Source organism: Rhinopithecus roxellana, chromosome 1, assembly GCF_007565055.1.
Source record: "Rhinopithecus roxellana isolate Shanxi Qingling chromosome 1, ASM756505v1, whole genome shotgun sequence".
Taxonomy (NCBI): Eukaryota; Metazoa; Chordata; class Mammalia; order Primates; family Cercopithecidae; genus Rhinopithecus; species Rhinopithecus roxellana.
Genome location: NC_044549.1, coordinates 106,130,990 through 106,157,386, shown reverse-complemented (window position 1 = coordinate 106,157,386; position 26,397 = coordinate 106,130,990). Strand labels below are relative to the sequence as shown.

The 26,397-nt window shown below is 40.3% G+C and overlaps 1 protein-coding gene and 1 long non-coding RNA gene across 2 annotated transcripts in view; both read left to right on the top strand.

Moving 5' to 3' along the window:
- LOC104667987 overlaps positions 1-26,397 on the top strand; it is a 120,253-nt gene that overhangs the window by 6,942 nt on the left and 86,914 nt on the right. The window lies entirely within an intron of this gene.
- LOC104667986 (high mobility group protein HMG-I/HMG-Y) lies at positions 16,567-17,625 on the top strand. Its single transcript, XM_010370593.2, has one exon. The coding sequence runs from the start codon at positions 16,665-16,667 to the stop codon at positions 16,953-16,955; it is 291 nt and encodes a 96-aa protein (XP_010368895.1). The 5' UTR covers positions 16,567-16,664; the 3' UTR covers positions 16,956-17,625.

Sequence of the window (26,397 nt, the reverse complement as noted above, 5' to 3'; positions counted from 1 at the left end):
GTCAAAGAAATCCCAGAGGGGATTATGAAGGCCTTCCCTATAAAGTTTCTTTCCAAGATCAGCAGCTATAGCTGGGTAAGGAGATGGTAAGCTCTGGGAACCCTAAGCTGGAGTGGGAACTGTCTATGCAATTACCAGAGTTGGGAGCCAAAACTCTTTGACTTGTCATGTACTGAAAATCACCAGCAAGCCAGATCACACATGACATTGTGTCTTTAAATGATGTATAAAGACTGGGCACCAAGCCATGGGCACTACTGAGAATAGATGTAAATTCAACAAACCTGAGGTCCTTATGGAGGAGAACTAACCTTCACTCCATGCCTTCACTTCTACTGGAATGAAAGCTAAGCTAGTTGATGACATTGTCGTATTAATTATACAAGAAATATTTTATCATTATGAAAAAGATTATTTTAACAAAGATTTTAAAAGGAAAACCATACCATATGCAAAATTTATTAGATATGTATTACAGAACTAAGAGTAAAGCCTAAAATATAAAACTTCTAGAAGAAAACGTAGACTAAGGTCTTTGTTTCTTCTGGTACAGATTTCTGAGATAAAAAGAGTGTGAACCATAAAATTAAAAACAAGTTGATAAATTAAAATTTTCTGTTCTTTGAAAAACACTAAATAATGAAAAAAAAAAAAAAGCCACAGACTGGGCAAAAGTATGTGAAAAGTATATACATGATAAAGCACTTGCATACAGATTATATAAAGAAATCTCTAAATTTAACAATAAGAAAATGAATACCCCAATTTAAAATGGGCAAAATATTTGAAAGATACTTCTTCAAAGAAGAGACATGGGTAGCAAAGAAGCCCATGAAAGGATGCTCCATATCATTAGTTAGAACTGCAATGGGATACCATAGCCTACTTACTAAAATGACTAAAATTTAGAAAACAAACAACTGACAACACCAAATTCTGGCGAGGATGCAAAGCAGCTGGAACCCTTTAGAATACTGGTGTGAATGCCAGATGGCACAGCCACTTTGGGATACTGTTTAACAGTTTCTTTAAAAGTTAAACACGGCCGGGCGCGGTGACTCACGCCTGTAATCCCAGCACTTTGGGAGGCCAAGGCGGGTGGATCACGAGGTCAGGAGATCGAGACCATCCTGGCTAACACGGTGAAACCCCGTCTCTACTAAAAATACAAAAAATTAGCTGGGCACGGTGGCGGGTGCCTGTAGTCCCAGCTACTCGAGAGGCTGAGGCAGGAGAATGGCGTGAACCTGGGAGGCGGAGCTTGCAGTGAGCCGAGATTGCGCCACTGCACTCCAGCCTGGGCGACAAGCAAAACTCTGTTTCAAAAAAAAAAAAAATTAAAAAAAAAAAAGTTAAACACATACTTAAATATGACCTAGTAATCCTACTCCAGATATTTACCAAAGAGAGATGAAAGCAAATGTCCACATAAATATTTGTACAGAAATGTTTATAGTGGTTTTATTCATAATTATCCCAAAATGGAAACAACCCAAATGTTCATCAGCTGGTGAATGGATAAACAAACAGTGGTACATCTATACAATGGCACACTATTCAGGAGAAAAAAGGAACAAAGTAACACATGCACCAAAATGAATAAATTTTCTATGGTTTTTGCCAAGTGAAATAAGCCAGACTCAAAAGGTCATAAGTGATTTCATTTATATGACATCTGAAAAAGGCAAAGCTTAGATCAAGGGCAAAAATTAGATCAAAGGTTGTCAAGGGCTGAAAGTTGGGGACGGGTATTGACTACCAAGGGGCATGAGAGAATTTTGTTCAGTGATGATTGTGGCAGGATTATGTACCTGAAAATGCTTGTGAACGGTTCTTGAATTGTATACCTAAGAAAGGAGAATTTTACTAAATGTGATTTATATCTAAATAAAACAATTAGAATATCTTTAAATGTCATCACTCAGCATATAACTCTTTAGTTATTTTCTCATGCAAATAAATAACCTCTTTCAATATGAATTAACCTCTTTCTTAGAATAGTAAAACAGGATATTCAAATCAATTTAATATTTTGTTTGACAAAGCTGTTATGTATACTATTACATACAGGGAGCACTGCTTGCAAAAGAATTATAAGTTAAGAAATGCTTCCTTCAAAAATTGTTCTATTATAAACATTCAATATGTTTTGAAAGAAGCGGCATCATCAAGATACCTGGGTTCAATGGAAGTAGTTCCTAGCACTAACTTACCATGACCACATCAAGTTAACTTTCCTCCTAGTCTTTCATTTTTTTCCTTCTTCAAATGAATAGGTTGGACATGTTTTGTGCTTCTGGACCTTTTCTCTGCCTATACAGGTACAGACCAGGAACACTGTCACCAGGAGCAGTTCTCATCACACACGGTGATTTTCAGTGGGTTGAGGAAAGCAGCCAAGGGAGGAAATAATTCCTAAGGGATTAGTTTAATATCTTTCAGGGGTGTAGAGATATTTTTAAAACCTTCACACGTCTGAAATTCTTGGGGTGAGTTATCCACTACTTATTTGAAAAATTATTAGATTAAATAATCTCCACGAGGCAACTTGGTGCATTCTGGGATTCTGCCGAGGGCATAATATGTGTAAAGTAATGTCTACCTACCACTAATTTCATGCCACACATAAGTTTTTATTTTTGTGATGATTCAGAAGACACTCTAATAATACTCCCTTTGAAAGTTCTAGTTTTTGCTTTAAATAAGTAAACTGGTATTCTGATTAATTCTTCAGTCAGGCGCTATGGCTCTTGCCTGCTATCCCAGCAACCTAGGTGGCTGAGGCAGGAGGATAATTTGAAGTTTGGGCAACATAGTGTGACCCCGTCCCTAAAATAATAATAATAATAATCATCATCATCATAATTCTTCAGTCTCTTGTGACCTTACTAGGAAGAGACCCATTTTCAGAGCCCTAGAAAAAACAAATCAATGAACTTGTAACGCTGAGAGATCGACTCTGGAATGTGGTGCCTCTGGTGAAGCAATACTTCTACACTATCCCCTTCAAGTTTCTTTTTGTTACCTCTTTCCCACTTCCCCACCCCTCATCTGTCTCATTTCTCTGTTTGTTTGTCTCTTAGGATCCCAACAGGAATCTTTGGCTCACTAAAATATAATCTGAAAAGGAGAGTTTAATAAAGGGACAATTTACAAAGATGTGGGAGGGGTTTAGGGAAACTACAAGGGATGATAGAGTCCCTATCAGAACTGAAGGGGACTGGGGAGGGCATAGTCCTTGAACCTAGAGATAGAGAAGCCTGTGTGGAGAGGGCCACCTGACAGGAACTATGCCCTTCTGTTGACTTCTGGAGTCCGCCATAACCCCACAGGGAGGAAGATGACAGAATAGATAGCTCGACTTGACTCTTTTCCTTTCCTCTCCTCTGATCTGCTGTTGGTGCTCCCATTGACCAAACCCAACAGGAAACCAAAGGTCAGTCTCTCAAGGCATAAGCAAGGTTAACAAAGTAGATATGGAGGGGGCAGATATAAGAAATCCTGCTAGCTATTGCTATTTATCCATCTATCTGTCACCTGTCTATCTGAAATAGTTAATGCATACACATGGCTTTAGAAATTCAAAAATTGTAAAAGAGTAAAGAGTGAAAAAAAAGTCTTCTTTTATCTCTGACCTTCAGTCTCCCAGGCACTCTTCCACCAAGATAATTTCTTATGAAACTTTCCTGTTATCTTCTCTGATCATCTTAGCATAGATGTAAACACATCCTCCTTCCACCACTTGCATTCTAAGCCAACGCAAACCCTTCTGCATCTAGGATTTTTCACTTAATCAAATGTCTTTGTGAGGATTCCAATGGATACACATACATGGTTGTTTTGGTTGTTTAGTCTGTCTGATTGTTTTGACAGCAACAAATTCAACTTTTAACAACTACTGGGTAGGAGCTCACTGAAGATACATGCGCTGTTGCTCATGCACACATCCGCAGCCACTCACTGCAACTCCCCAGGAAATATTAATACACACCCTTTCCTTAATTTGAGATCTGGAAGCAATTCTCGGCTGCATCCACATTTGCCACCCTATGCTAGAAATGACTAGTCCAAGATGTGCCAGGGTAATGTTTCTGAGTTTGGATTCTCTGTGTGTCAGGGGTGGAACCAAATGCTGAAGTTCGATTTTATATAGCACCCAACCTGGGCAATTTACTTTCAGCCAGGGAACAGTTCCAAATATTTGATTTGGACAGGGCCTCCTTACACATACTTTTTGTCTTCTTTCTTCACAATTTGGATGCCTTTTGTTTCTTTTTCTTGCCTAATTGCTCTTGCTGGAATTTGCAGTACTGTGTTAAATGTAAGTGGTGAAAGCTGGCATCCTGCTTCATTAGAGGAAAGACTTTCAAATTTTCACCATTGAGTATGACGTTTGCTGTGATTTTAAAATACGCCTTTTATTATGTTGAAGTGGTTGCTTTTTCTTTCTAGTTTGTTGAGGTTTTTTTTTTTTTTTATGAAAGGATGTTGAATTTCATCAAATACTTTTTCTGCATAAATTGAGATGATCATGTGGGTTTTTCTTTCATTCTGTTAATAGGGTGTATTGCATTTGTTGATTTTCATACATTGAATCATCCTTGCATTCCAGGAATAAATCTCATTTGGTCATGATGTATAATCCTTTTAATATGCTGCTGAATTCAGTCTTCTACTATTTGTTAAGAAATTTTACATCAGTATTCATAAGGGATATTGGTCTGTAATTTCTTGCAGTGTCTTTGCCTGGCTTTTGTAACAGGGTACTTGCTGGCTTCATAGAATGAGTTAGGATGTGTTCCTTCCTCTCCATTTTTTGGAAAAAGTTTGGGAAGAATACTAGTTCTCTAAATATTTGGTAGAATTTAGCAGTGAAACCATCAGGTCCAGGGCTTTTCTTTGTCAGGAGATTTTTGATTCCTGATTTAATCTCCTTACTGGTCATAAGTCTATTCAAATTTTCTCTATTTCGTTATGATTTAGTCTTGGTAGGCGTGACGGTTAATACTGAGTGTCAACTTGATTGGATTGAAAGATGCAAAGTACTATTACCGGGTGTGTCTGTGTGGGTGTTGCCAAAGGAGATTAACATTTGAGTCAGTGGACTGTGAGAGGAGACCTATTCTCAGTGTGGATTGGCACCATCTACTCAGCTGCCACCATGACTGGAATAAAAGCAGGCAGAGGAACATGGAAGAACTAGACTGGCTGAGTCTTCCAGCTTTTATCTTTCTCCCGTGCTGGATGCTTCCTGCCCTCAAACATCAGACTCCAAGTTCTTCAGCTTTTAGATTCTTGGACTTACACCAGTAGTTTGCCCGGAGCTCTCAGGCTTTCAGCCACAAACTGAAGGCTGCACTGTCACCTTCCCTGCTTTTGAGGTTTTGGGTCTCAGACTGGCTTCCTTGATCCTCAGCTTGCAGATGGCCTATTGTGGGACTTGACCTTGTGATTATGTGAGTCAATACTCCTTAATAAACTCGCCTTTATGACAGAAAACCAAACACCACATGTTCTCAATCATAAGTGGGAGCTGAACAATGAGAACACATGGACACAAGGAGGGCAACATCACACACTGGGCCTGTTGGGGGGTGGGGGCCTGCGGGAGGGATAGCGTTAGGAGAAATACCTAATGTAAATGACAAATGGACGGACGCAGCAAACCAACATGGCACATGTATACCTATGTAACAAACCTGCACGTTGTGCACATGTACCCTAGAACTTAAAGTATAATAAAAAAAATAAACAAATAAAATGCATCCAATATGTTTAAAAAATAAAAAACAATAAAAAATAAACTCCCCTTTATATATACATCTACTCTATTAGTCCTGTCCCTCTAGAGAACCCTTACTAATATAGTATGTTTTGTGTTTCTAGCAACTTATCTATTTCTTTCTTCCAGGTCATCTAATTTGTTGGCACACAATAATTCATGGTACTGTATTCATAATCCTTTTCATTTCTGTAGAATTGGTAGTAATATCCCCACTTTCATTTCCGGTTTTAGTAATTTAAGTCTTCTCATTTTTTTCTTAGTTCATCTGACTGAAGATTTGTCAATTTTGTTGATCTCTTCAAAGAACCAACAGAGGTTTTACTGATTTTCTCCGTTGTTTTCTATTCTTTTTTTTCATTTATCTCTGCTCTAATCTTTATTATTACCATCCTTCTGCTGGCTTTGGGGTTAGTTCCTTCCTCTTTTGCTAGTTCCTTAACTTGTAAAGTGGGACTGCTGATTCGAGATTGTTCTTTGTTTTTAACATAAGCATTTATGGGAGTGCCCTCTCATCTGTGGTTTTATTTTCTTTAATTTCTTTTTTTTGAGACGGAGTCTGGCTCTGTTGCCCAGGCTGGAGTGCAGTGGCCGGATCTCAGCTCACTGCAAGCTCCGCCTCCCGGGTTTACGCCATTCTCCTGCCTCAGCCTCCCGAGTAGCTGGGACTACAGGCGCCCGCCAACTCGCCCGGCTAGTTTTTTGTATTTTTTAGTAGAGAGGGGGTTTCACCGTGTTAGCCAGGATGGTCTCGATCTCCTGACCTCGTGATCCGCCCGTCTCGGCCTCCCAAAGTGCTGGGATTGCAGGGTTGAGCCACCGCGCCCGGCCTATTTTCTTTAATTTCAATTGCCCACAGTCAACTTGGTCTAAAAATAGGTGAGTATAGTACAATAAGATATTTTGAGAGACACATTTGCATGACTTTTATTGCAATCTATTGCTTAATTGTTCAATTTTATTATTGTTTATCTCTTACTATGCCTAATTTACAAATTAAACTATCATAGCTATATATGTACAGCAAAAAACATGGTATATATAGGATACTAGCTGAGGTTTCAGGCATTCACTGGGGACCTTGTGATGTACCCTTCATGAATAAGGGGAGACTAATGTTTAGCTATAAATTTTCCTCTTTTCAATGTGTCCCGTAAGTTTTGACATGTTGTATTTTATTTTCATTTGTCTCTAAGTACTTTCTAATTTTCCCCTTGTGATTTCCTCTTTGATCTATTGATTAAGAGTATTGTGTTTAATTTCCACAAATATTTGAAGTTTCCACCTTTTTGAAATTATTGATTTCTAACTTTATCCCTTGTGGTCAATGAAGATACTTTGCATGACATCTATCAGTTTAATTCTGTTGAGACTTGAGACTTAACTTGTGGCTTATAATATTTCTATCCTGGAAAATGTCACATGTGCACTTGAGAAGAATATGTATGCTCGTATTTGGGGGTAAAGTGTTCTATATATGTCTGTTTCACCTAGTTGATATATTGTGTTGTTTAAGTCCTCTACTTCCTTGCTTATTTTCTGCCTAGTTGTTCTATCCATTATTGAGAGTGGGATATTGAAGTCTCTGACTATTATTGTAGAACTGTCTATTTCTCCATTCAGTTAGGTTAGTTTTGGCTTCATATATTTTGACAGTCTATTATTAGATAGATGTATAAAAGTTTATAATTGTTATCTTTCCTTGCTGTATTGAACCTTTTATTAAAATGTAATGTCCTTCTTTGACCCTTGTAACATTTTTGTATTTAAAACCTATTCTGTCTGATATTACTATCACTACTTCTGCTCTCTTTTGGTTACTATTTGCATGAAATATCTTTTTCCACCTGTTCACTTTCAATCCATGTCTTTTTCAATCTATTTGATCTAAAGTGAGTCTCTTGTAAACAGTATGTAGTTTGATTATGTTTTTTTTTCTATTCTGTCAATCTTTCTTTTGATTGGAGAGTTTAATCTATTTATATTTATATTAATCACTGCTAAGAAAGAACTTAGTTGTGTTATTTGACTATTTGTTTTCAACATGCCTTGTAAGGTTTTTGTCCCTCATTTCCTGCATTATTGTCTTCCATTACGTTTCATTGGTTTTTTTGTAGTTAAATGTTTAAATTCTTTTCTCATTTTCTTTTGTATATACGCTATTACTATTTTCTTTGTAGTTACTATAGGAATTACGTTTAACACAGTAAAGTTGTAACACCCTAATTTGAACTTATACCAGCTTAACTTGAATAACAAAGAAAAAATCTGCTTTTTTACAGCCTCGTCCCTACCTCTTTTAGTAGTTGATATCACAAAATTACATCTTTTTCTATTTTGTATGCCAAGATATATGCTAGTAATCATTTTAAATACATTAGTTTCTTAAATTACATACAAAATAGAATGTGGAGTTACAAACCAAAGTTACAAAAATCCTAGCTTTTAAACTAATAATTGTTTTTTTCAATGTGTTAATCTCTAAAACCATGTAGAAAACAAAAGGTAGTGTTACAAACTGTTGTTATGATAATATTGACTTTTATAATTGCACGTGTGTGTACCTTTATTGAGATTCTTATTTCTTTATAAGGTTGTGAGTTGCTGTCTAGTGTTCTTTTGTTTCACCCTGCCTGACTCCCTTGAACATGTCTTACAGGGCCGGGCTAGTAATGACAAACTCCCTCAGTTTTTGTTTTATCTGGGAATATCTTAATTTCTCCTTCACTTTGAAGGACAGTTTTGCCAGATATAGGAATCTTGGTTGACAGTTTTTTTTTTGTTTGTTTTGTTTTAGAATGTTGGATATATCAGCCTTTTAGCCTCCAAAGCTTCTGATGAGAAATCTGAAGATTTCTTGCATATGATGAATTATTTATCTCTTTCTGCTTTCATGAGTCCCTCTTTGTCTTTTGAAAGTTTGATTATAATCTGTCTCTGTGTGAGTCTCTTCAGTTTATTTTACTTGGAGTTATTTGAACTCCTTGGCATTTATATTTATATTCTTCATCATATTTGTAAAGTTTTCAACCATTTTTTCTTTAACTGTTTCCTCTACCCTTTTCTCCTTTTCTTCTACTGGGACCTTCACAGTATGTATGTTGGTGGTGTTTGATAGGCCCCTTAGGTTCTGCTCACTTTTTCTCAATCTTTTTTCTTTCTGTTTCTCAGACATGATCATTTCCATTGTTCTATGTTCAGGTTCATAGACTCTCTTCAACCTGCTCAAATCTGCCTTTGAATCCTTCTAGTGATTTTTTTATTTCACTTATTGTACATTTCAGCTCCAGAATTTCTTATTGGTTTCTTTGTTGGTTTTCTATTTCTTTATGGTTATTTCCACTTTGTTCAAATATTGTCTTCTTGACTTTCTCTACATCTCCGTTTAGTTATTTGAGCATCTTTAAGACAGTAATTTTAAAGGTTTTTGTCAACTAGATATACCATCCGATTTATTTATTTGTTTATTTATTTATTTATATTATTATACTTTAAGTTCTAGGGTACATGTGCATAACGTGCAGGTTTGTTACATATGTATACTTGTACCATGTTGGTGTGCTGCTGCACCCATCAACTCGTCAGCACCCATCAACTCGTCATTTACATCAGGTATAACTCCCAATGCAATCCCTCCCCCCTCCCCCCTCCCCATGATAGGCCCTGGTGTGTGATGTTCCCCTTCCCAAGTCCAAGTGATCTCATTGTTCAGTTCCCACCTATGAGTGAGAACATGCGGTGTTTGGTTTTCTGTTCTTGTGATAGTTTGCTAAGAATGATGGTTTCCAGCTGCGTCCATGTTCCTACAAAGGACACAAACTCATCCTTTTCTGTGGCTGCATAGTATTCCATGGTGTATATGTGCCACATTTTCTTAATCCAGTCTGTCACAGATGGACATTTGGGTTGATTCCAAGTCTTTGTTATTGTGAATAGTGCCGCAATAAACATACGTGTGCATGTGTTTTTATAGCAGCATGATTTATGATCCTTTGGGTATATACCCAGTAATGGGATGGCTGGGTCAAATGGTATTTCTAGTTCTAGATCCTTGAGGAATCGCCACACTGTTTTCCACAATGGTTGAACTAGTTTACAATCCCACCAACAGTGTAAAAGTGTTCCTATTTCTCCACATCCTCTCCAGCACCTATTGTTTCCTGACTTTTTAATGATTGCCATTCTAACTGGTGTGAGATGGTATCTCATTGTGGTTTTGATTTGCATTTCTCTGATGGCGAGTGATGATGAGCATTTTTTCATGTGTCTGTTGGCTGTATGAATGTCTTCTTCTGAGAAATGTCTGTTCATATCCTTTGCCCACTTTTTGATGGGGTTGTTTGTTTTTTTCTTGTAAATTTGTTTGAGTTCTTTGTAGGTTCTGGATATTAGCCCTTTGTCAGATGAGTAGATTGCAAAAATTTTCTCCCATTCTGTAGGTGACCTGTTCACTCTGATGGTAGTGTCTTTTGCTGTGCAGAAGCTCTTTAGTTTAATTAGATCCCATTTGTCAATTTTGGCTTTTGCTGCCGTTGCTTTTGGTGTTTTAGACATGAAGTCCTTGCCCATGCCTATGTCCTGAATGGTACTGCCTAGGTTTTCTTCTAGGGTTTTTATGGTATTAGGTCTAACATTTAAGTCTCTAATCCATCTTGAATTAATTTTCGTATAAGGAGTAAGGAAAGGATCCAGTTTCAGCTTTCTACTTATGGCTAGCCAATTTTCCCAGCACCATTTTTTAAATAGGGAATCCTTTCCCCATTTCTTGTTTTTCTCAGGTTTGTCAAAGATCAGATGGCTGTAGATGTGTGGTATTATTTCTGAGGACTCTGTTCTGTTCCATTGGTCTATATCTCTGTTTTGGTACCATGCTGTTTTGGTTACTGTAGCCTTGTAGTATAGTTTGAAGTCAGGTAGCGTGATGCCTCCAGCTTTGTCCTTTTGACTTAGGATTGTCTTGGCAATGTGGGCTCTTTTTTGGTTCCATTTGAACTTTAAAGCAGTTTTTCCAATTCTGTGAAGAAACTCATTGGTAGCTTGATGGGGATGGCATTGAATCTATAAATAACCTTGGGCAGTATGGCCATTTTCACGATATTGATTCTTCCTCTCCATGAGCATGGTATGTTCTTCCATTTGTTTGTGTCCTCTTTGATTTCACTGAGGAGTAGTTTGTAGTTCTCCTTGAAGAGGTCCTTTACATCCCTTGTAAGTTGGTTTCCTAGGTATTTTATTCTCTTTGAAGCAATTATGAATGGAAGTTCATTCCTGATTTGGCTCTCTGTTTGTCTGTTACTGGTGTATAAGAATGCTTGTGATTTTTGCACATTAATTTTGTATCCTGAGACTTTGCTGAAGTTGCTTATCAGCTTAAGGAGATTTTGGGCTGAGACGATGGGGTTTTCTAAATATACAATCATGTCATCTGCAAACAGGGACCATTTGACTTCTTCTTTTCCTAACTGAATACCCTTGATTTCTTTCTCTTGCCTGATTGCCCTAGCCAGAACTTCCAACACTATGTTGAATAGGAGTGGTGAGAGAGGGCATCCCTGTCTTGTGCCAGATTTCAAAGGGAATTTTTCCAGTTTTTGCCCATTCAGTATGATATTGGCTGTGGGTTTGTCATAGATAGCTCTTATTATTTTGAGATACGTTCCATCAATACCGAATTTATTGAGCGTTTTTGACATGAAGGGCTGTTGAATTTTGTCAAAGGCCTTTTCTGCATCTATTGAGATAATCATGTGGTTCTTGTCTTTGGTTCTGTTTATATGCTGGATTACATTTATTGATTTGCAAATGTTGAACCAGCCTTGCATCCCGGGGATGAAGCCCACTTGATCATGATGGATAAGCTTTTTGATGTGCTGCTGAATCCGGTTTGCCAGTATTTTATTGAGGATTTTTGCATCGATGTTCATCAGGGATATTGGTCTAAAATTCTCTTTTTTTGTTGTGTCTCTGCCAGGCTTTGATATCAGGATGATGTTGGCCTCATAAAATGAGTTAGGAGGATTCCCTCTTTTTCTATTGATTGGAATAGTTTCAGAAGGAATGGTACCAGCTCCTCCTTGTACCTCAGGTAGAATTCAGCTGTGAATCCATCTGGTCCTGGACTTTTTTTGGTTGGTAGGCTATTAATTATTGCCTCAATTTCAGAGCCTGCTATTGGTCTATTCAGGGATTCAACTTCTTCCTGGTTTAATCTTGGGAGAGTGTAAGTGTCCAGGAAATTATCCATTTCTTCTAGATTTTCTAGTTGATTTGTGTAGAGGTGTTTATATTATTCTATGATGGTAGTTTATATTTCTGTGGGGTCGGTGGTGATATCCCCTTTATCATTTTTTATTGTGTCTATTTGATTCTTCTCTCTTTTCTTCTTTTTAGTCTTGCTAGCGGTCTGTCAATTTTGTTGATCTTTTCAAAAAACCAACTCCTGGATACATTGATTTTTTGGAGGGTTTTTTATGTCTCTATCTCCTTCAGTTCTGCTCTGATCTTAGTTATTTCTTGCCTTCTGCTAGCTTTTGAATGTATTTGCTCTTGCTTCTCTAGTTCTTTTAATTGTGATGTTAGAGTGTCAATTTTAGATCTTTCCTGCTTTCTCTTGTGGGCATTTAGTGCTATAAATTTCCCTCTACACACTGCTTTAAATGTGTCCCAGAGATTCTGGTATGTTGTATCTTTGTTCTCATTGGTTTCAAAGAACATCTTTATTTCTGCCTTCATTTCGTTATGTATTCAGTAGTCATTGAGGAGCAGGTTGTTCAGTTTCCATGTAGTTGAGTGGTTTTGATTGAGTTTCTTAATCCTGAGTTCTAGTTTGATGGCCCTGTGGTCTGAGGGACAGTTTGTTATAATTTCTGTTCTTGTACATTTGCTGAGGAATGCTTTACTTCCAATTATGTGGTCAATTTTGGAATAAGTGTGATGTGGTGCTGAGAAGAATGTATATTCTGTTGATTTGGGGTGGAGAGTTCTATAGATATCTATTAGGTCTGCTTGCTGCAGAGCTGAGTTCAATTCCTGGATATCCTTGCTAACTTTCTGTCTCGTTGATCTGTCTAATGTTGACAGTGGAGTGTTGAAGTCTCCCATTATTATTGTATGGGAGTCTAAGTCTCTTTGTAAGTCTCTAAGGACTTGCTTTATGAATCTGGGTGCTCCTGTATTGGGTGCATATATATTTAAGATAGTTAGCTCTTCCTGTTGAATTGATCCCTTTACCATTATGTAATGGCCTTCTTTGTCTCTTTTAATCTTTGATGGTTTAAAGTCTGTTTTATCAGAGACTCGGATTGCAACCCCTGCTTTTTTTTGTTCTCCATTTGCTTGGTAGATCTTCCTCCATCCCTTTATTTTGAGCCTATGTATGTCTCTGCATGTGAGATGGGTCTCCTGAATACAGCAAACTGATGGGTCTTGACTCTATCCAGTTTGCCAGTCTGTGTCTTTTAATTGGACCATTTAGTCCATTTACATTTAAGGTTAATATTGTTATGTGTGAACTTGATCCTGCCATTATGATATTAACTGGTTATTTTGCTCATTAGTTGATGCAGTTTCTTCCTAGCCTCGATGGCCTTTACATTTTGGCATGTTTTTGCAATAGCTGGTACTGGTTGTTCCTTTCCATGTTTAGTGCTTCCTTCAGGGTCTCTTGTAAGGCTGGCCTGGTGGTGACAAAATCTCTAAGCATTTGCTTATGTGTAAAGGATTTTATTTCTCCTTCACTTATGAAACTTAGTTTGGCTGGATATGAAATTCTGGATTTAAAATTCTTTTATTTAAGGATGTTGAATATTGGCCCCCACTCTCTTCTGGCTTGTAGAGTTTCTGCCGAGAGATCTGCTGTTAGTCTGATGGGCTTCCCTTTGTGGGTAACCCGACCTTTCTCTCTGGCTGCCCTTAAGATTCTTTCCTTCATTTCAACTTTGGTGAATCTGGCAATTATGTGTCTTGGAGTTGCTCTTCTTGAGGAGTATCTTTGCTGCGTTCTCTGTATTTCCTGAATTTGAATATTGGCCTGCCCTACTAGGTTGGGGAAGTTCTCCTGGATGATATCCTGAAGAGTGTTTTCCAACTTGGTTCCATTTTCCCCCTCACTTTCAGGCGCCCCAATCAGACGTAGATTTGGTCTTTTTACATAATCCCATACTTCTTGCAGGCTTTTTCATTTCTTTTTCTTTTTTTTTCTTTTGGTTTCTCTTCTCACTTCATTTCATTCATTTGATCCTCAATCGCTGATACTCTTTCTTCCAGTTGATCGAGTCGGTTACTGAAGCTTGTGCATTTGCCACATATTTCTCGTGTCACGGTTTTCATCTCTGTCATTTCGTTTATGACCTTCTCTGCATTAATTATTCTAGCTATCAATTCTTCCACTCTTTTTTCAAGATTTTTAGTTTCTTTGCGCTGGGTATGTAATTCCTCCTTTAGCTCTGAGAAGTTTGATGGACTGAAGCCTTCTTCTCTCATCTCGTCAAAGTCATTCTCTGACCAGCTTTGATCCATTGCTGGCGATGAGCTGCGCTCCTTTGCAGGGGGAGATGCGCTCTTATTTTTTGAATTTGCAGCTTTTGTGCCCTGCTTTTTCCCCATCTTTGTAGTTTTATCTGCCTCTGGTCTTTGATGATGGTGATGTACTGATGGGGTTTTGGTGTAGGTGTCCTTCCTGTTTTATAGTTTTCCTTCTAACAGTCAGGACCCTCAGCTGTAGGTCTGTTGGAGATTGCTTGAGGTCCACTCCAGACCCTGTTTGCCTGGGTATCAGCAGCAGAGGCTGCAGAAGATAGAATATTGCTGAACAGAGAGAGTACCTGTCTAATTCTTACTTGGAAGCTTCCTCTCAGGGGTGTACTCCACCGTGTGAGGTGTGGGGTGTCAGTCTGCCCCTAGTGGGGGATGTCTCCCAGTTAGGCTACTCAGGGGTCAGGAACCCACTTGAGTAGGCAGTCTGTCCCTTCTCAGATCTGAACCTCCGTGTTGGGAGATGCACTGCTCTCTTCAAAGCTATCAGACAGAGTCATTTGCGTCTGCAGAGGTTTCTGCTTTTGTTGTTGTTGTTGTTTAGCTGTGCCCTGTCCCCAGAGGTGGATTCTACAAAGACAGGCAGGCTTCCTTGAGTTGCTGTGAGCTCCACCCAGTTCAAGCTTCCCAGCGGCTTTGTTTACCTACTTAAGCCTCAGCAATGGCGGGCGCCCCTCCCCCAGCCTCGCTGCTGCCTTGCGGTTAGATCGCAGACTGCTGTGCTAGCAATGAGGGAGGCTCCGTGGGCGTGGGACCCTCCCGACCAGGTGTGGGATATAATCTCCTGGTGTGCCCGTTTGCTTAAAGCCCAGTATTGGGGTGGGAGTTACCCGATTTTCCAGGTGTTGTGTGTCTCAGTTCCCTTGGCTAGGAAAAGGGATTCCCTTCCCCCTTGCGCTTCCCAGGTGAGGTGATGCCTCGCCCGGCTTCAGCTCTTGCTGGTCGGGCTGCAGCAGCTGACCAGCACCGATTGTCCGGCACTCCCTAGTGAGATGAACCCAGGACCTCAGTTGAAAATGCAGAAATCACCGGTCTTCTGTGTCGCTCGCGCTGGGAGTTGGAGACTGGAGCTGTTCCTATTCGACCATCTTGCTCCGCCCTCCCCGATTTATTTATTTATTTATTTTTCTGAGACAGAGTCTCACTCTGTCACCCACGCTGGAGTACAGTGGCGTGATCTCAGCTCACTGCAACCTCCACCTCCTGAGTTCGAGGGATTCTTGTGTTTCAGCCTAAGTAGCTGGGACTAGAGGTGTGCACTAACACACCTGGCTAACTTTTGTATTTTTAGTAGAGATGGGGTATCACCATGTTGACCAGGCTGGTCTCAAACTCCTGGCCTCAAGTGATCTACCTGACTCGGCCTCCCAAAGTGCTGGGGTTACAGGCATGAGGCATTGTGCCCAGACACCATCAGATCTTTTTTCAGAAGCTGTTTTGTTTATTTATTTTTTCCTTTGAATGGATCATATTTCCCTGTTTCTTTGTGTATGCCTTATAATTTTTTATCAAAAACCAGACATTTAAATCTAATAATGCAGTAACTCTGGAAATCAGATTTTTCCCTTTCCCAGGTTATACTATTTTCATTATTTTTTTTGCTTTTAAAAACTGGTTTTAGGTAGGTTGCTTCTGTGCCAAGGATAAGCCTGAGGTATAAAATTAAGGTCTTCTCAGGTCTTTTCTGAGCCTGTTTTTCTCTGAGCATGAACAGTTATTCTAATTGCTAATGTATGTGCAGTTGCTTTTGAATGTCCTAGTCTTCAATGTCTGCCTCCCAAAAAGGAAAGAAGAGAAAATTAAGGATGTGGAGAGTGGTGCCAGCCATGTACTCCTTTGGAAGTCACTTCAGCTGGACAGGGAGGGGCTTGCCACAGTGGGAGAGGTGCAGCAGCAATGGCCACCTGTGTGTTTGTCTGCACCTCTGTGATCAGAAGCTGCAATCAGTGATGGCTGGGCACAGTGGCTTATGCCTGTAATCTGAGTACTTTGGGAAGCTGAGATGGGAGGATCGGTTGGGGCCAGGAATTCAAGACCAGCCTAGGCAACATAGTGAGACCTTGTCTCTACAAGAATTTTAAAAAGTAGCTGTGTTGGTGCATGCTTGTAGTCCTAGCTACTTGGGAGGCTGAAGTAGGAGGATTTCCTGAGCCCAGAGTTTACAGGCTGCAGTGAGTTATGATCGCACTACTGCACTCCAGCCTGGGTGATGGAGCAAGACTCTGTTAAAAAAAAAAAGAAAAAGGTCCTCTAATTGGGACTCCGAGCCGGGGCTATTTCTGGCGCTGGCGCGGCTCCAAGAAGGCCATCCCAGCCATCACTCTTCCACCTGCTCCTTAGAGAAGGGAAGATGAGCGAATCGAGCTCGAAGTCCAGCCAGCCCTTGGCCTCCAAGCAGGAAAAGGACGGCACTGAGAAGCGGGGCCGGGGCAGGCCGCGCAAGCAGCCTCCGAAGGAGCCCAGCGAAGTGCCAACACCTAAGAGACCTCGGGGCCGACCAAAGGGAAGCAAAAACAAGGGTGCTGCCAAGACCCGGAAAACCACCACAACTCCAGGAAGGAAACCAAGGGGCAGACCCAAAAAACTGGAGAAGGAGGAAGAGGAGGGCATCTCGCAGGAATCCTCGGAGGAGGAGCAGTGACCCATGCGTGCCGCCTGCTCCTCACTGGGGGAGCAGCTTCCTTCTGGGACTGGACAGCTTTGCTCCGCTCCCACCACCCCCACCCCTTCCCCAGGCCCACCATCACCACTGCCTCTGGCCGCCACCCCCATCTTCCACCTGTGCCCTCACCACCACACTACACAGCACACCAGCCGCTGCAGGGCTCCCATGGGCTGAGTGGGGAGCAGTTTTCCCCTGGCCTCAGTTCCCAGCTCCCCCCACCCATCCACGCATACACACATGCCCTCCTGGACAAGGCTAACATCCCACTTAGCCGCACCCTGCACCTGCTGCGTCCCCACTCCCTTGGTGGTGGGGACATTGCTCTCTGGGCTTTTGGTTTGGGGGCGCTCTCTCTGCTCCTTCACTGTTCCCTCTGGCTTCCTGTAGTGGGACCTGGGAGGGTTCCCCTGGCCTTAAAAGGGGCCCAAGCCCCATCTCATCCTGGCCCGCCCTACTCCACTGCCCTGGCAGCAGCAGGTGTGGCCAGTGGAGGAGGTGCTGGCCCCAGGATTCTCCCAGCCAAACTGTCTTTGTCACCACATGGGGCTCACACTTTTCATCCTTCCCCACCTTCCCTAGTCCCTGCACTAGGTTGGACAGCCCCCTTTGGCTCCAGGAAGGCAGGAGGGGTGTGTCCTTACTGCCCCCTTTGGCTCCAGGAAGGCAGGAGGGGTGTGTCCTTACTCCCTCTTCACTGTGGCCGCAGCCCCCTTGCCCTCCACCTGGGATCTGAGTACATGTTGTGGTGATGGAGATGCAGTCGCTTATTGTCCAGGTGACGCCCACAGGTGAGCCCTGTGGCCGTCACCTGAGGTGGGCTGGGGCTGCTCCCCTAACCCTACTTTGCTTCCGCCACTCAGCCATTTCCCCATCCTCAGATGGGGCACCAATAACAAGGAGCTCACCCTGCCCTCTCCCAACCCCCCTCCTGCTCCTCCCTGCCCCCCAAGGTTCTGGTTCCATTTTTCCTCTGTTCACAAACTACCTCTGGACAGTTGTGTTGTTTTTTGTTCAATGTTCCATTCTTCGACATCCGTCATTGCTGCTGCTACCAGCGCCAAATGTTCATCCTCATTGCCTCCTGTTCTGCCCACGATCCCCTCCCCCGAGATACTCTTTGTGGGGAAGAGGGGCTGGGGCATGGCAGGCTGGGTGACCGACTACCCCAGTCCCAGGGAAGGTGGGGCCCTGCCCCTAGGATGCTGCAGCAGAGTGAGCAAGGGGGCCCGAATCGACCATAAAGGGTGTAGGGGCCGCCACCTCCCCCTGTTCTGTTGGGGAGGGGTAGCCGTGTTTGTCCCAGCCTGGGGCTCCCCCTCTGGTTTCCTATTTGCAGTTACTTGAATAAAAAAAAATATCCTTTTCTGGAAAAAAAAAAAAAAAAAAAAAAAAAAGAAAAAGACTACACACACAGGGTATTCAAAACAAAACAAAACAAAAAACAGAAGAAGCAGCTGCAATCAGCGAGCAGAGCACAGATGCACAAATCCTCAGCATTTGGAGGTCAGGTTCCCTGGCTCCCACAAACTATATAAAAGCTGCTTCGGGAACAAGTGCACACCTGCATACCATGGAGCTGCGAGTGAAGGATGGATAACTGCTACTGCACTAAGAGCTGAAATTGACCACCATTAACCACAATTTACTAAGCCTTCCCTAGACATTGCAAATTTTCAACAGACTCCAGAGCTCCTAAATAGCTACATCTGACAGACTTTGCCAGTGAAATGGTTTCTAGGTGGGGAGACAAATTCCTGTTGCTTCCTACTTTGCCATCTTCCCAGAATTCCCTCCTTGCACAAACATTTTTGAAACCATTGAATCTTTTGTCACCTCCAAACAACACCCTAAATAAGCAGATCTTTAGTCTCTAATAATTCTAAAAGTCAGGAGTAGTTATATGTTTAAAATGAGTGATAATCATGTACTGTGAGGATGAAATGGAATAGTATAAATACTTTGAAATAGTGCTTAGCATATAATAAATGCTTAATAAATGTTAGCTCTTCTTTATTATAATAATTTTTATTTAAATTATAATTAATTTCTGAACTGGGGAGATGCCTTACCAGAAACAGTTAAAATATCAAAGATGTTTTAAGAAACTGCTGGACCAAGAATTAACACTTGCTACATTTTGGTTTCTATTTTTATACCAAATTTTAAAACATGAAACATAAGACTTAAATTTTTGACAATTTCTTTCTCAATTTCCTAGTATGCTTAGATATCATTCTAATATATCTTTTCATACAGGTTCCCTCTGAAATAATATAACTTTAGAAAGATTTAGAGTTCTTAAGTGGGGCTATTTTATTCCGTTTTAGTCCTTGGTAGTAACTTCCAACCAATGAATTCCCTATAGGAATACTCACAGTTTGGTGTACGCAATATGATTAATTTTAGCTCCAGAAAAAAGGCAGATATTTTTTCTTTGAAAATTTGAGCGGCTTTAATGTATTGTGAATGTGTGTGGAGGATCTCATTCAACTGCAGTTTCTTATCTCATCAAAGTTATCTCTTCACATCTTATGACATTTGCCTTAGTTTTAATTTGTAGGAGTAATATTTTCCAGGTCAGAGGAGAGAGTAAATTTTCCATAGCTAATTATCCAACTAAAAGCTGATGTACATACAGACACAATTCTGTTGGCATTTATAGGGCATTGAATAACAAAGAAAATATATTTTATGATTATCTTTGGGACCTGAATGTACCTATATTATAGGAGAATTGGTAATAAAGAAGATTTATCAATTTAATTACTGATGTGTTACACTTGGGCACCGTGTAGCAATTTTTTGGTCCTATGAATAATCGTACTGAACAGGGCTGAATCTATGATGTAGCCCACAATGAAGTCTCAGAGGTGTGGTTCCTGGAAGAAGTGTGATTGCTGAAACGATCCCCTTGTCTAAAACTTTGCCCAACATTGTGATACACATGGTCAAGTGCAAACATCCTCTTTAGAAATTTCAAAGATTTGGCAGGATGTCTTTTCAGTAGAAGTACTCTTTGTGTTTGAGAAACTAATTGAGTTCAGTATAGGCATGGAAAAACATTTGGAGGAATATGCCAAAATGTTAACGGTGGCTATGCCTTGGGGAGTGGCATTGAATGTGAAGGAGGAAAACCAGAAAGGAACTTTTGCTTATTATTTCATCTGTTTCTGTATTATTGAACTGTTTATAACCTGAATGTATTAATTGCAGAAAAGAGGCAGCAACCTTTGCCAGCCACCTGGTCTCCCAGCTCAGAAACCAGGGAAGTAGACACACCATTTCTTTTTCCTTCATTCTTCATGCCTGATCAGTAATTGAGCTCTGTGAGTTTTGTTCCTAAATATCTCTCAAATGCATCCCTGTTCCCCATCTTCACAGTTGTGCCTCAGCTCAGGCACTCAGGAGCACTCTTCTGACTAACAAAAAGAGCCTCTGAACCTGACTCCCTGCAACTCCACCCATCTCCCCTCAGCTCCTGAGAGGCACCACCACCACCACATCCCCTCACTCCCCCACCTTCCCCACTGCAACTCCTACTCTGACCCGGAGCAAACCTGACCTGGTCACTGCCATGCTGAAAAATCCCCCACCCAGATACTGATAACTGGAGAGGTTATACATGTGTTGGGAAAGAGGGTAGATGGGGAATCTCTGTACTTTCCTCCGAGTTTTGCTGTGAACCTAAAATTGCTCTTAAAAAAGAAAGTCTATTAAGAAAAATACCCCACCTCGCACTCTTACCCAGCTCTAACCTCTTCTCTACAGACTTTAAAAAATTTGATTTGTTTATAATTGCAAATCTGACCAAGAACACCCAAGACCCAAAGAGAGAATCATTCTTCAGCCTGGCATAAAAAATCCTCATGATCAAAACTGCTCATCTTCCTAGCCTCACCTTCTCATACCCCTGTGTCCTCACCTGTGTGGTTTCTTCTTCCCTGATTTACCCCTCCCTGCTTTGGTTTCCTTTGAAAGCTTTTGCTCTTTCTTCTCTGTGAAGTCTTCCTGGCACCTCTAGACAGAGATGGTTCCACCCTTTCTAAATGGCTGATTAGTCCATTATCATACATTATGATAATGATTTAACTCCTTTCCTCTAACACTATTGTTTTTTGAGAACAAAGAGCTTTATTTATTTTACCTATACATTTATAGAGGCATACCTTGGAGATACTGCAAGTTAGATTCCAGAACACCACAATAAAGCAAATATCACAATACAGCAGATCACACAAATGTTTTGGCTTCCCGGTACATATAAAAGTTATGCTTATACTATATTGTAGTCTATAAAGTATGCAATAGCATTATGTCTAAAAAATATACAAACCATAAATAAAAACACTTTATTGCTAAAAAAAAAAAAATCTGCTAACAATCATTACAGCCTTCAGCAAGTCATAATCTTTTTGCTGGTAGTGGGGCTTGCTTCAATGTTGATGGCTGCTGATTGATCAGGGTGGTGTTGCTGAAGATGGGGTGGCTGTGGCAATTTCTTAAAATAAGACAGTAATGAAATTTGCCACATCCATTGAATCTTCCTTTCACAAAAGATTCTCTGTAGCATGCAATATTATTTGACATTTTACTGTCCTTCAAAACTGCAATCAGTCCTCTCAAATCCTGCCACTGCTTTGTGAACTAAGTTTATAGAATATGTTAAATCCTTTGTTGTCATTTCAACAGTGTTTGCAGTGTCTTCACCAGGAGTAGATTCCACCTCAAGAATCCACTTTCTTTGACTATTTATAAGAAGCAACTACTCATCCCATCCATACAGTTTTATCAGGAGACTGCAGCCAATTCAGCTGCATCTTCAGGCTCTACTTCTAATTCTAGCTTTCTGGCTGTTTTCATCACATCTGCAGTTATTTCCTCCACAAAAGTCTTGAACCTCTCAAAGTCATCCATGAGGTTGGGAATCAACTTCTTCCAAACTTCTATATTAATATTTTGACCCCCTCCCATGAATCATGAATGTTTTTAATGGAATCTAGAATGGCAATTCCTTTCCAGAAGGGTTTCAATTTTCTTTGCCCACATCCATCAGAGGAATCACTGTGGCAGCTATAGCCTTATGAAATGTTTTTCTTAAATAATAAGACTTGAAAGTCAAAATTACTCCTTGATCTATGGGTGGCAGAATGGATACTGTGTTTATCCATAGCCTGCTATTCTCCATAGCAGAAATGAGAACATTAATCTCCTCTACATCTCTATCAGAGCTCTTGGATGACTAGGTCCATTACAAATGAGCAGTAATATTTTGAAAGAAATCTTTTTTTTTCTGAGCAGTAGGTCTGAACAGTGGGCTTAAAATATTCAGTAAACCATGCAGTAAACAGATGTGCTGTCATCCTGGCTTTGTTGTTCCATTTATAGAGCTCAGGCAGACTGGATTTTGCATAATTCTTAAGGGCCTTAGGATTTTCAAAATGGTAAATGAGCATGAGCTTCAACTTAAAGTCACCGGCTACATTAGCCCTTTACAAAACAGTCTGCCTGCCCTTTGAAGAGAAGCTTTTTTTTTGTTTTGTTGTTGTTGTTGTTGCTGCTCTTGTTGTTGTTGGAGTCTCACTCTTGCTCAGGCTGGAGTGCAGTGTCATGATCTCAGCTCACTGCAACCTGTGTCTCCCAGGTTCAAGTGATTCTCCTGCCTCAGCCTCCCCGAGTAGCTGGGATTACAGGTGCATGCCACCATGCCCAGCTAATTTTTTGTATTTTTAGTAGAGATGGGGTTTCACCATGTTGGCCAGGCTTGTCTCAAGCTCCTGACTTCAAGTGGTCCACCTGCCTCAGCCTCCCAAAGTGCTGGGATTACAGGCGTGAGCTACCACCCCTGGCCTGCCCTTTGAAGCTTTGAAGCCAGGCCTTGACTTCTCCTCTCTAGCTATGAAAGCCCTACATGGCATTTTTTTTTTCCAACAGATTTACACTAAAAATCTGTTATTTTGTGTTACCTACATCAATGATGTAGCTAGATCTTCTGGATAACTTGCTGTAGCTTCTACCTTAGCACTTCCTGCTTCACATTGCACTTTTATGGTTTGGAAATGGCTTCTTTCCTTAAGCCTCATGAAACAGCCTCTGCTAGCTTTCGACTTCTCTTCTGCAACTTCCTCACTTCTGTCAGCTTTCATAGAATTAAATAGAGTTAGGATTTTGCTCTGGATTGGGTTTTGGCTTAAACGGAATGTTGTTGCTGGTTTGATCTTCTATCCAGACCACTAAACAGCAATAAGGCTGTTTCACTTTCTTATCATTTGTGTATGAGCACATGTTGTTGGAAAAATGGCACCAATAGGCTTTCTCAAGGCAAGGTTGCCACAAACCTTCAATTTGTAAACAATGAAATATCAGTGAAGCACAACAAAGCAAAGCACAGTAAAATGAGGCACGCCTGTACTTTTTTTTTAATGTAGGCAGCCCCAACATTTTCCATATGTAGTAAAAGAACATTTTCTATGTTCATGAATGCTTATGACAAATGAATGAAAGAATGGATGAATAAATGAATGCAAAGAGCTCAGACTGTAAAGTAGCAGATATGTGATCTAGTTTTATTTCTGATACTCAGACTGGTTCTCTTTTTTCTCCCATCTTAATTGAGCACTGGACATTCCAGTTAACTCTTAAATTATATAACTCAAATATAATAAATTTTCAGCCAATGATTTCATTAGATACCTGGCTGTACCTCCTGAAGACCTATGAAGAGCCCTAGAGGCCAGCTCCACCTTGTTTCCTCTAATAGTGTTTTTTGCTCCATCATTTTCTTCAACTTAGCATCTGTGTCACCTTGAACAAGTTACTTAACTTCTCTACACCGTAATTTCTTCAGCTGCAACATGAGATTCATGATGTGGCTACTTCATAGAGTAGCAGTGAGGATTCGATCAGATAATGTATGTAAAGTGCTTAGAACAATGTCTACCACACTAAACACATGATAAATGTTTAATAAATATTGATGATGGTGATGATGTTTCCTTGATGTTTTTTAGGGTATTTTTCTGCATAGGAGGAAAGTAAACTCTGAGGCTTCCTGTATTCTCTAATGATTAATAAAGTACTGTATCATTGTGTCATATAGAGCTATATAGGCATGGACAAATTCATTTGTTTGCAATGAATTAGACTTCAAAGACTGGGCAATGAACTAAGGCAATGTAAAGGATACTTTGTGCCTTTTGGAAATGTAGACATTTTAACAAATAGGAACATATGAGTCATATAAACCAAACCTTAGAGTGAATGAATTAACTAGTTCTTTTCCTCAAAGCAGTGTTGATGGGAGGGAAAAAGTTGGTGCTAAGAACCTGAGGGTGGAAGAGGAAATGTAGAGTAATCTGCAAGACTGTCAGGTGTGAAGGGTGTGGGGACTGCAGCAATTCTTGCAAGGTCAGCAGAGTGGGCCAACTCTTTCAGTTGCTGGCTGACCTCAGCCAGGGATTAGGTTCTGTTCAAGGGCAGCATTGCTGCAATATCAAGGGGCCATGCTCTGGTTGCTGAAAGCTCATGCCCAGGGCTGCTGGCTTGGGTTCTGGCTGTCTGACCGTTTACTCTTATTTTATTTTTATATCTGTCCTATTTTCTCAGTCAGCTAGGCTTTTTGGTTGCAAGTAACAGAAACGCCAACCTAAACTGACTTAGGCATGAAGGGAATTGTTCGCACTTATATAACTGAAAAGATCGGGGTAGTGCTGGCGTCAGGGTTCAAAAGAAGTCATCCAGGTTCAGTATTACTCCACCTTTTCTCAGCCTTTCAATGTGTTCACCTTTACCTCAAACTTCATGGCTTGATGGTGACAATAGCTTCAGATTCTTCATCCCCTCAGGTTTAAGGCACAGAGAAAAACAGTCTACCTTTGCTTCAGATATCTGAAGAAAAGCTCCCTCGTGTCCCAGTGGCTCTGAAGGAGCCTTGTGCTTGTCTCTGAAGAAATTACTGTGGCCAAGGGAAACACAAGCTCTGATGAACTATTCCTCAGTCTCATGCCACCACTGGTACAGAGGCTGGAGGCAATTCCATCAGAGCTAACTGGACAGCAGATGGGGGAAGATTGGCTCTACAAACAGGAATCAGAGCTGGTTATTAGAAGTAGAATGAATAGGGATTTTTTTTTTTTTTTTTTTTTTTTTTTGGTCCACTACCTCTTCTAGTATTTGTGTCTCTTTGATTCTGAAAACCCACCCTTGGTGTTTCCATCCCCTCACCAACTGTGGCTATCAAAAGAGTTAACCCCTGATGCTCAGGTTTGTCCTCTCCAGCCCTGTCAAGAATCAATGAACACTTAGTCACCAGTATCAGAAACTTTTTTGGATGCTCTAGGCCCAGTGGTTTGAGACGATGACCAGGTCTAGTAAAAGCATTCTATTGAAGCCTACCTTCATAGCTTTCACTTTGGGGCCCAAGGTGCCTTCCTGATTTTCTCTGTTCCAGCTTTTCTGGGATGAGGGAAATGAATCCCTAACCCAGTAATTCTCAAGCCTGGATTCAAATTAGAATCACTCGAAAAGCTTTTTAAAAATTATCATTCCTCTAAGATCGGAAACAAGAAAAATTTTTAAATTCTCATTCCTCTAAGATCAGGATCAGGATCAAGGCAAGCACAGCTGCTCTGACTCCTTCTATTTAACATAGTATTGAAGTCCGAGCCAGAACAATTGGACAAGAAAACAGTAGAAAAGGCATCCAAATAAGAAAGAAAGAAGTAAAATTATCTGTTCACAGATGATGTGATTTCATATATAAAAACCCTAAAAATTCCATTCACACACAAAAAAGTCTGTTAGAACTAATACATGAATTCAGTTAAGTTGTAGGATACAAAATCAACATGCAAAAATTGGCTGCATTTCTGTACACCAACAATGTATAATCTGAAAAGAAAGTTAAGAAAACAATTATATTTATAATGGAGTAAAAAGAATAAAAATTCTTAGAAATAAACCTAACCAAAGACACAAAAGACTTGTATACTAAAAACAAATCATTGCTGAAATAAATTAAAGAAGATACAAATAAATGAAAAGACATCTCATGTTCATAGACTGGAGGGCTTAATATTGTTAAGATGTCCATATTACTCAAAGCAATCTACAAATTCAATGCAATTCCTGTCAAAATTCCCATAGCATTTTTTTCAGAAACAGAAAAATTAATCTGGAAATTCACATGGCATCTCCAGAGACCCCAAATTTTGAAAATAAACAAAATTAGAGGAATCACACTCTAACGGACACACACTTTGTAATATGTTATTTCAAAAACATCTCACAGAGTTACAGTACTCAAAACAATGTGAAATTGGCATAAAGACAGACATGTAGACCAATGGAATAGAATAGAGAGCTCAGAAATAAACCCTTGCATATCTAGGCAAAAGATGTCCAACAAGGGTACATACCAATG

What these genes read in the sequence shown, in the direction of transcription:
- LOC104667986 (XM_010370593.2), top strand. Translation starts at nt 16,665, where the DNA reads ATGAGCGAATCGAGCTCGAAGTCCAGCCAGCCCTTGGCCTCCAAGCAG.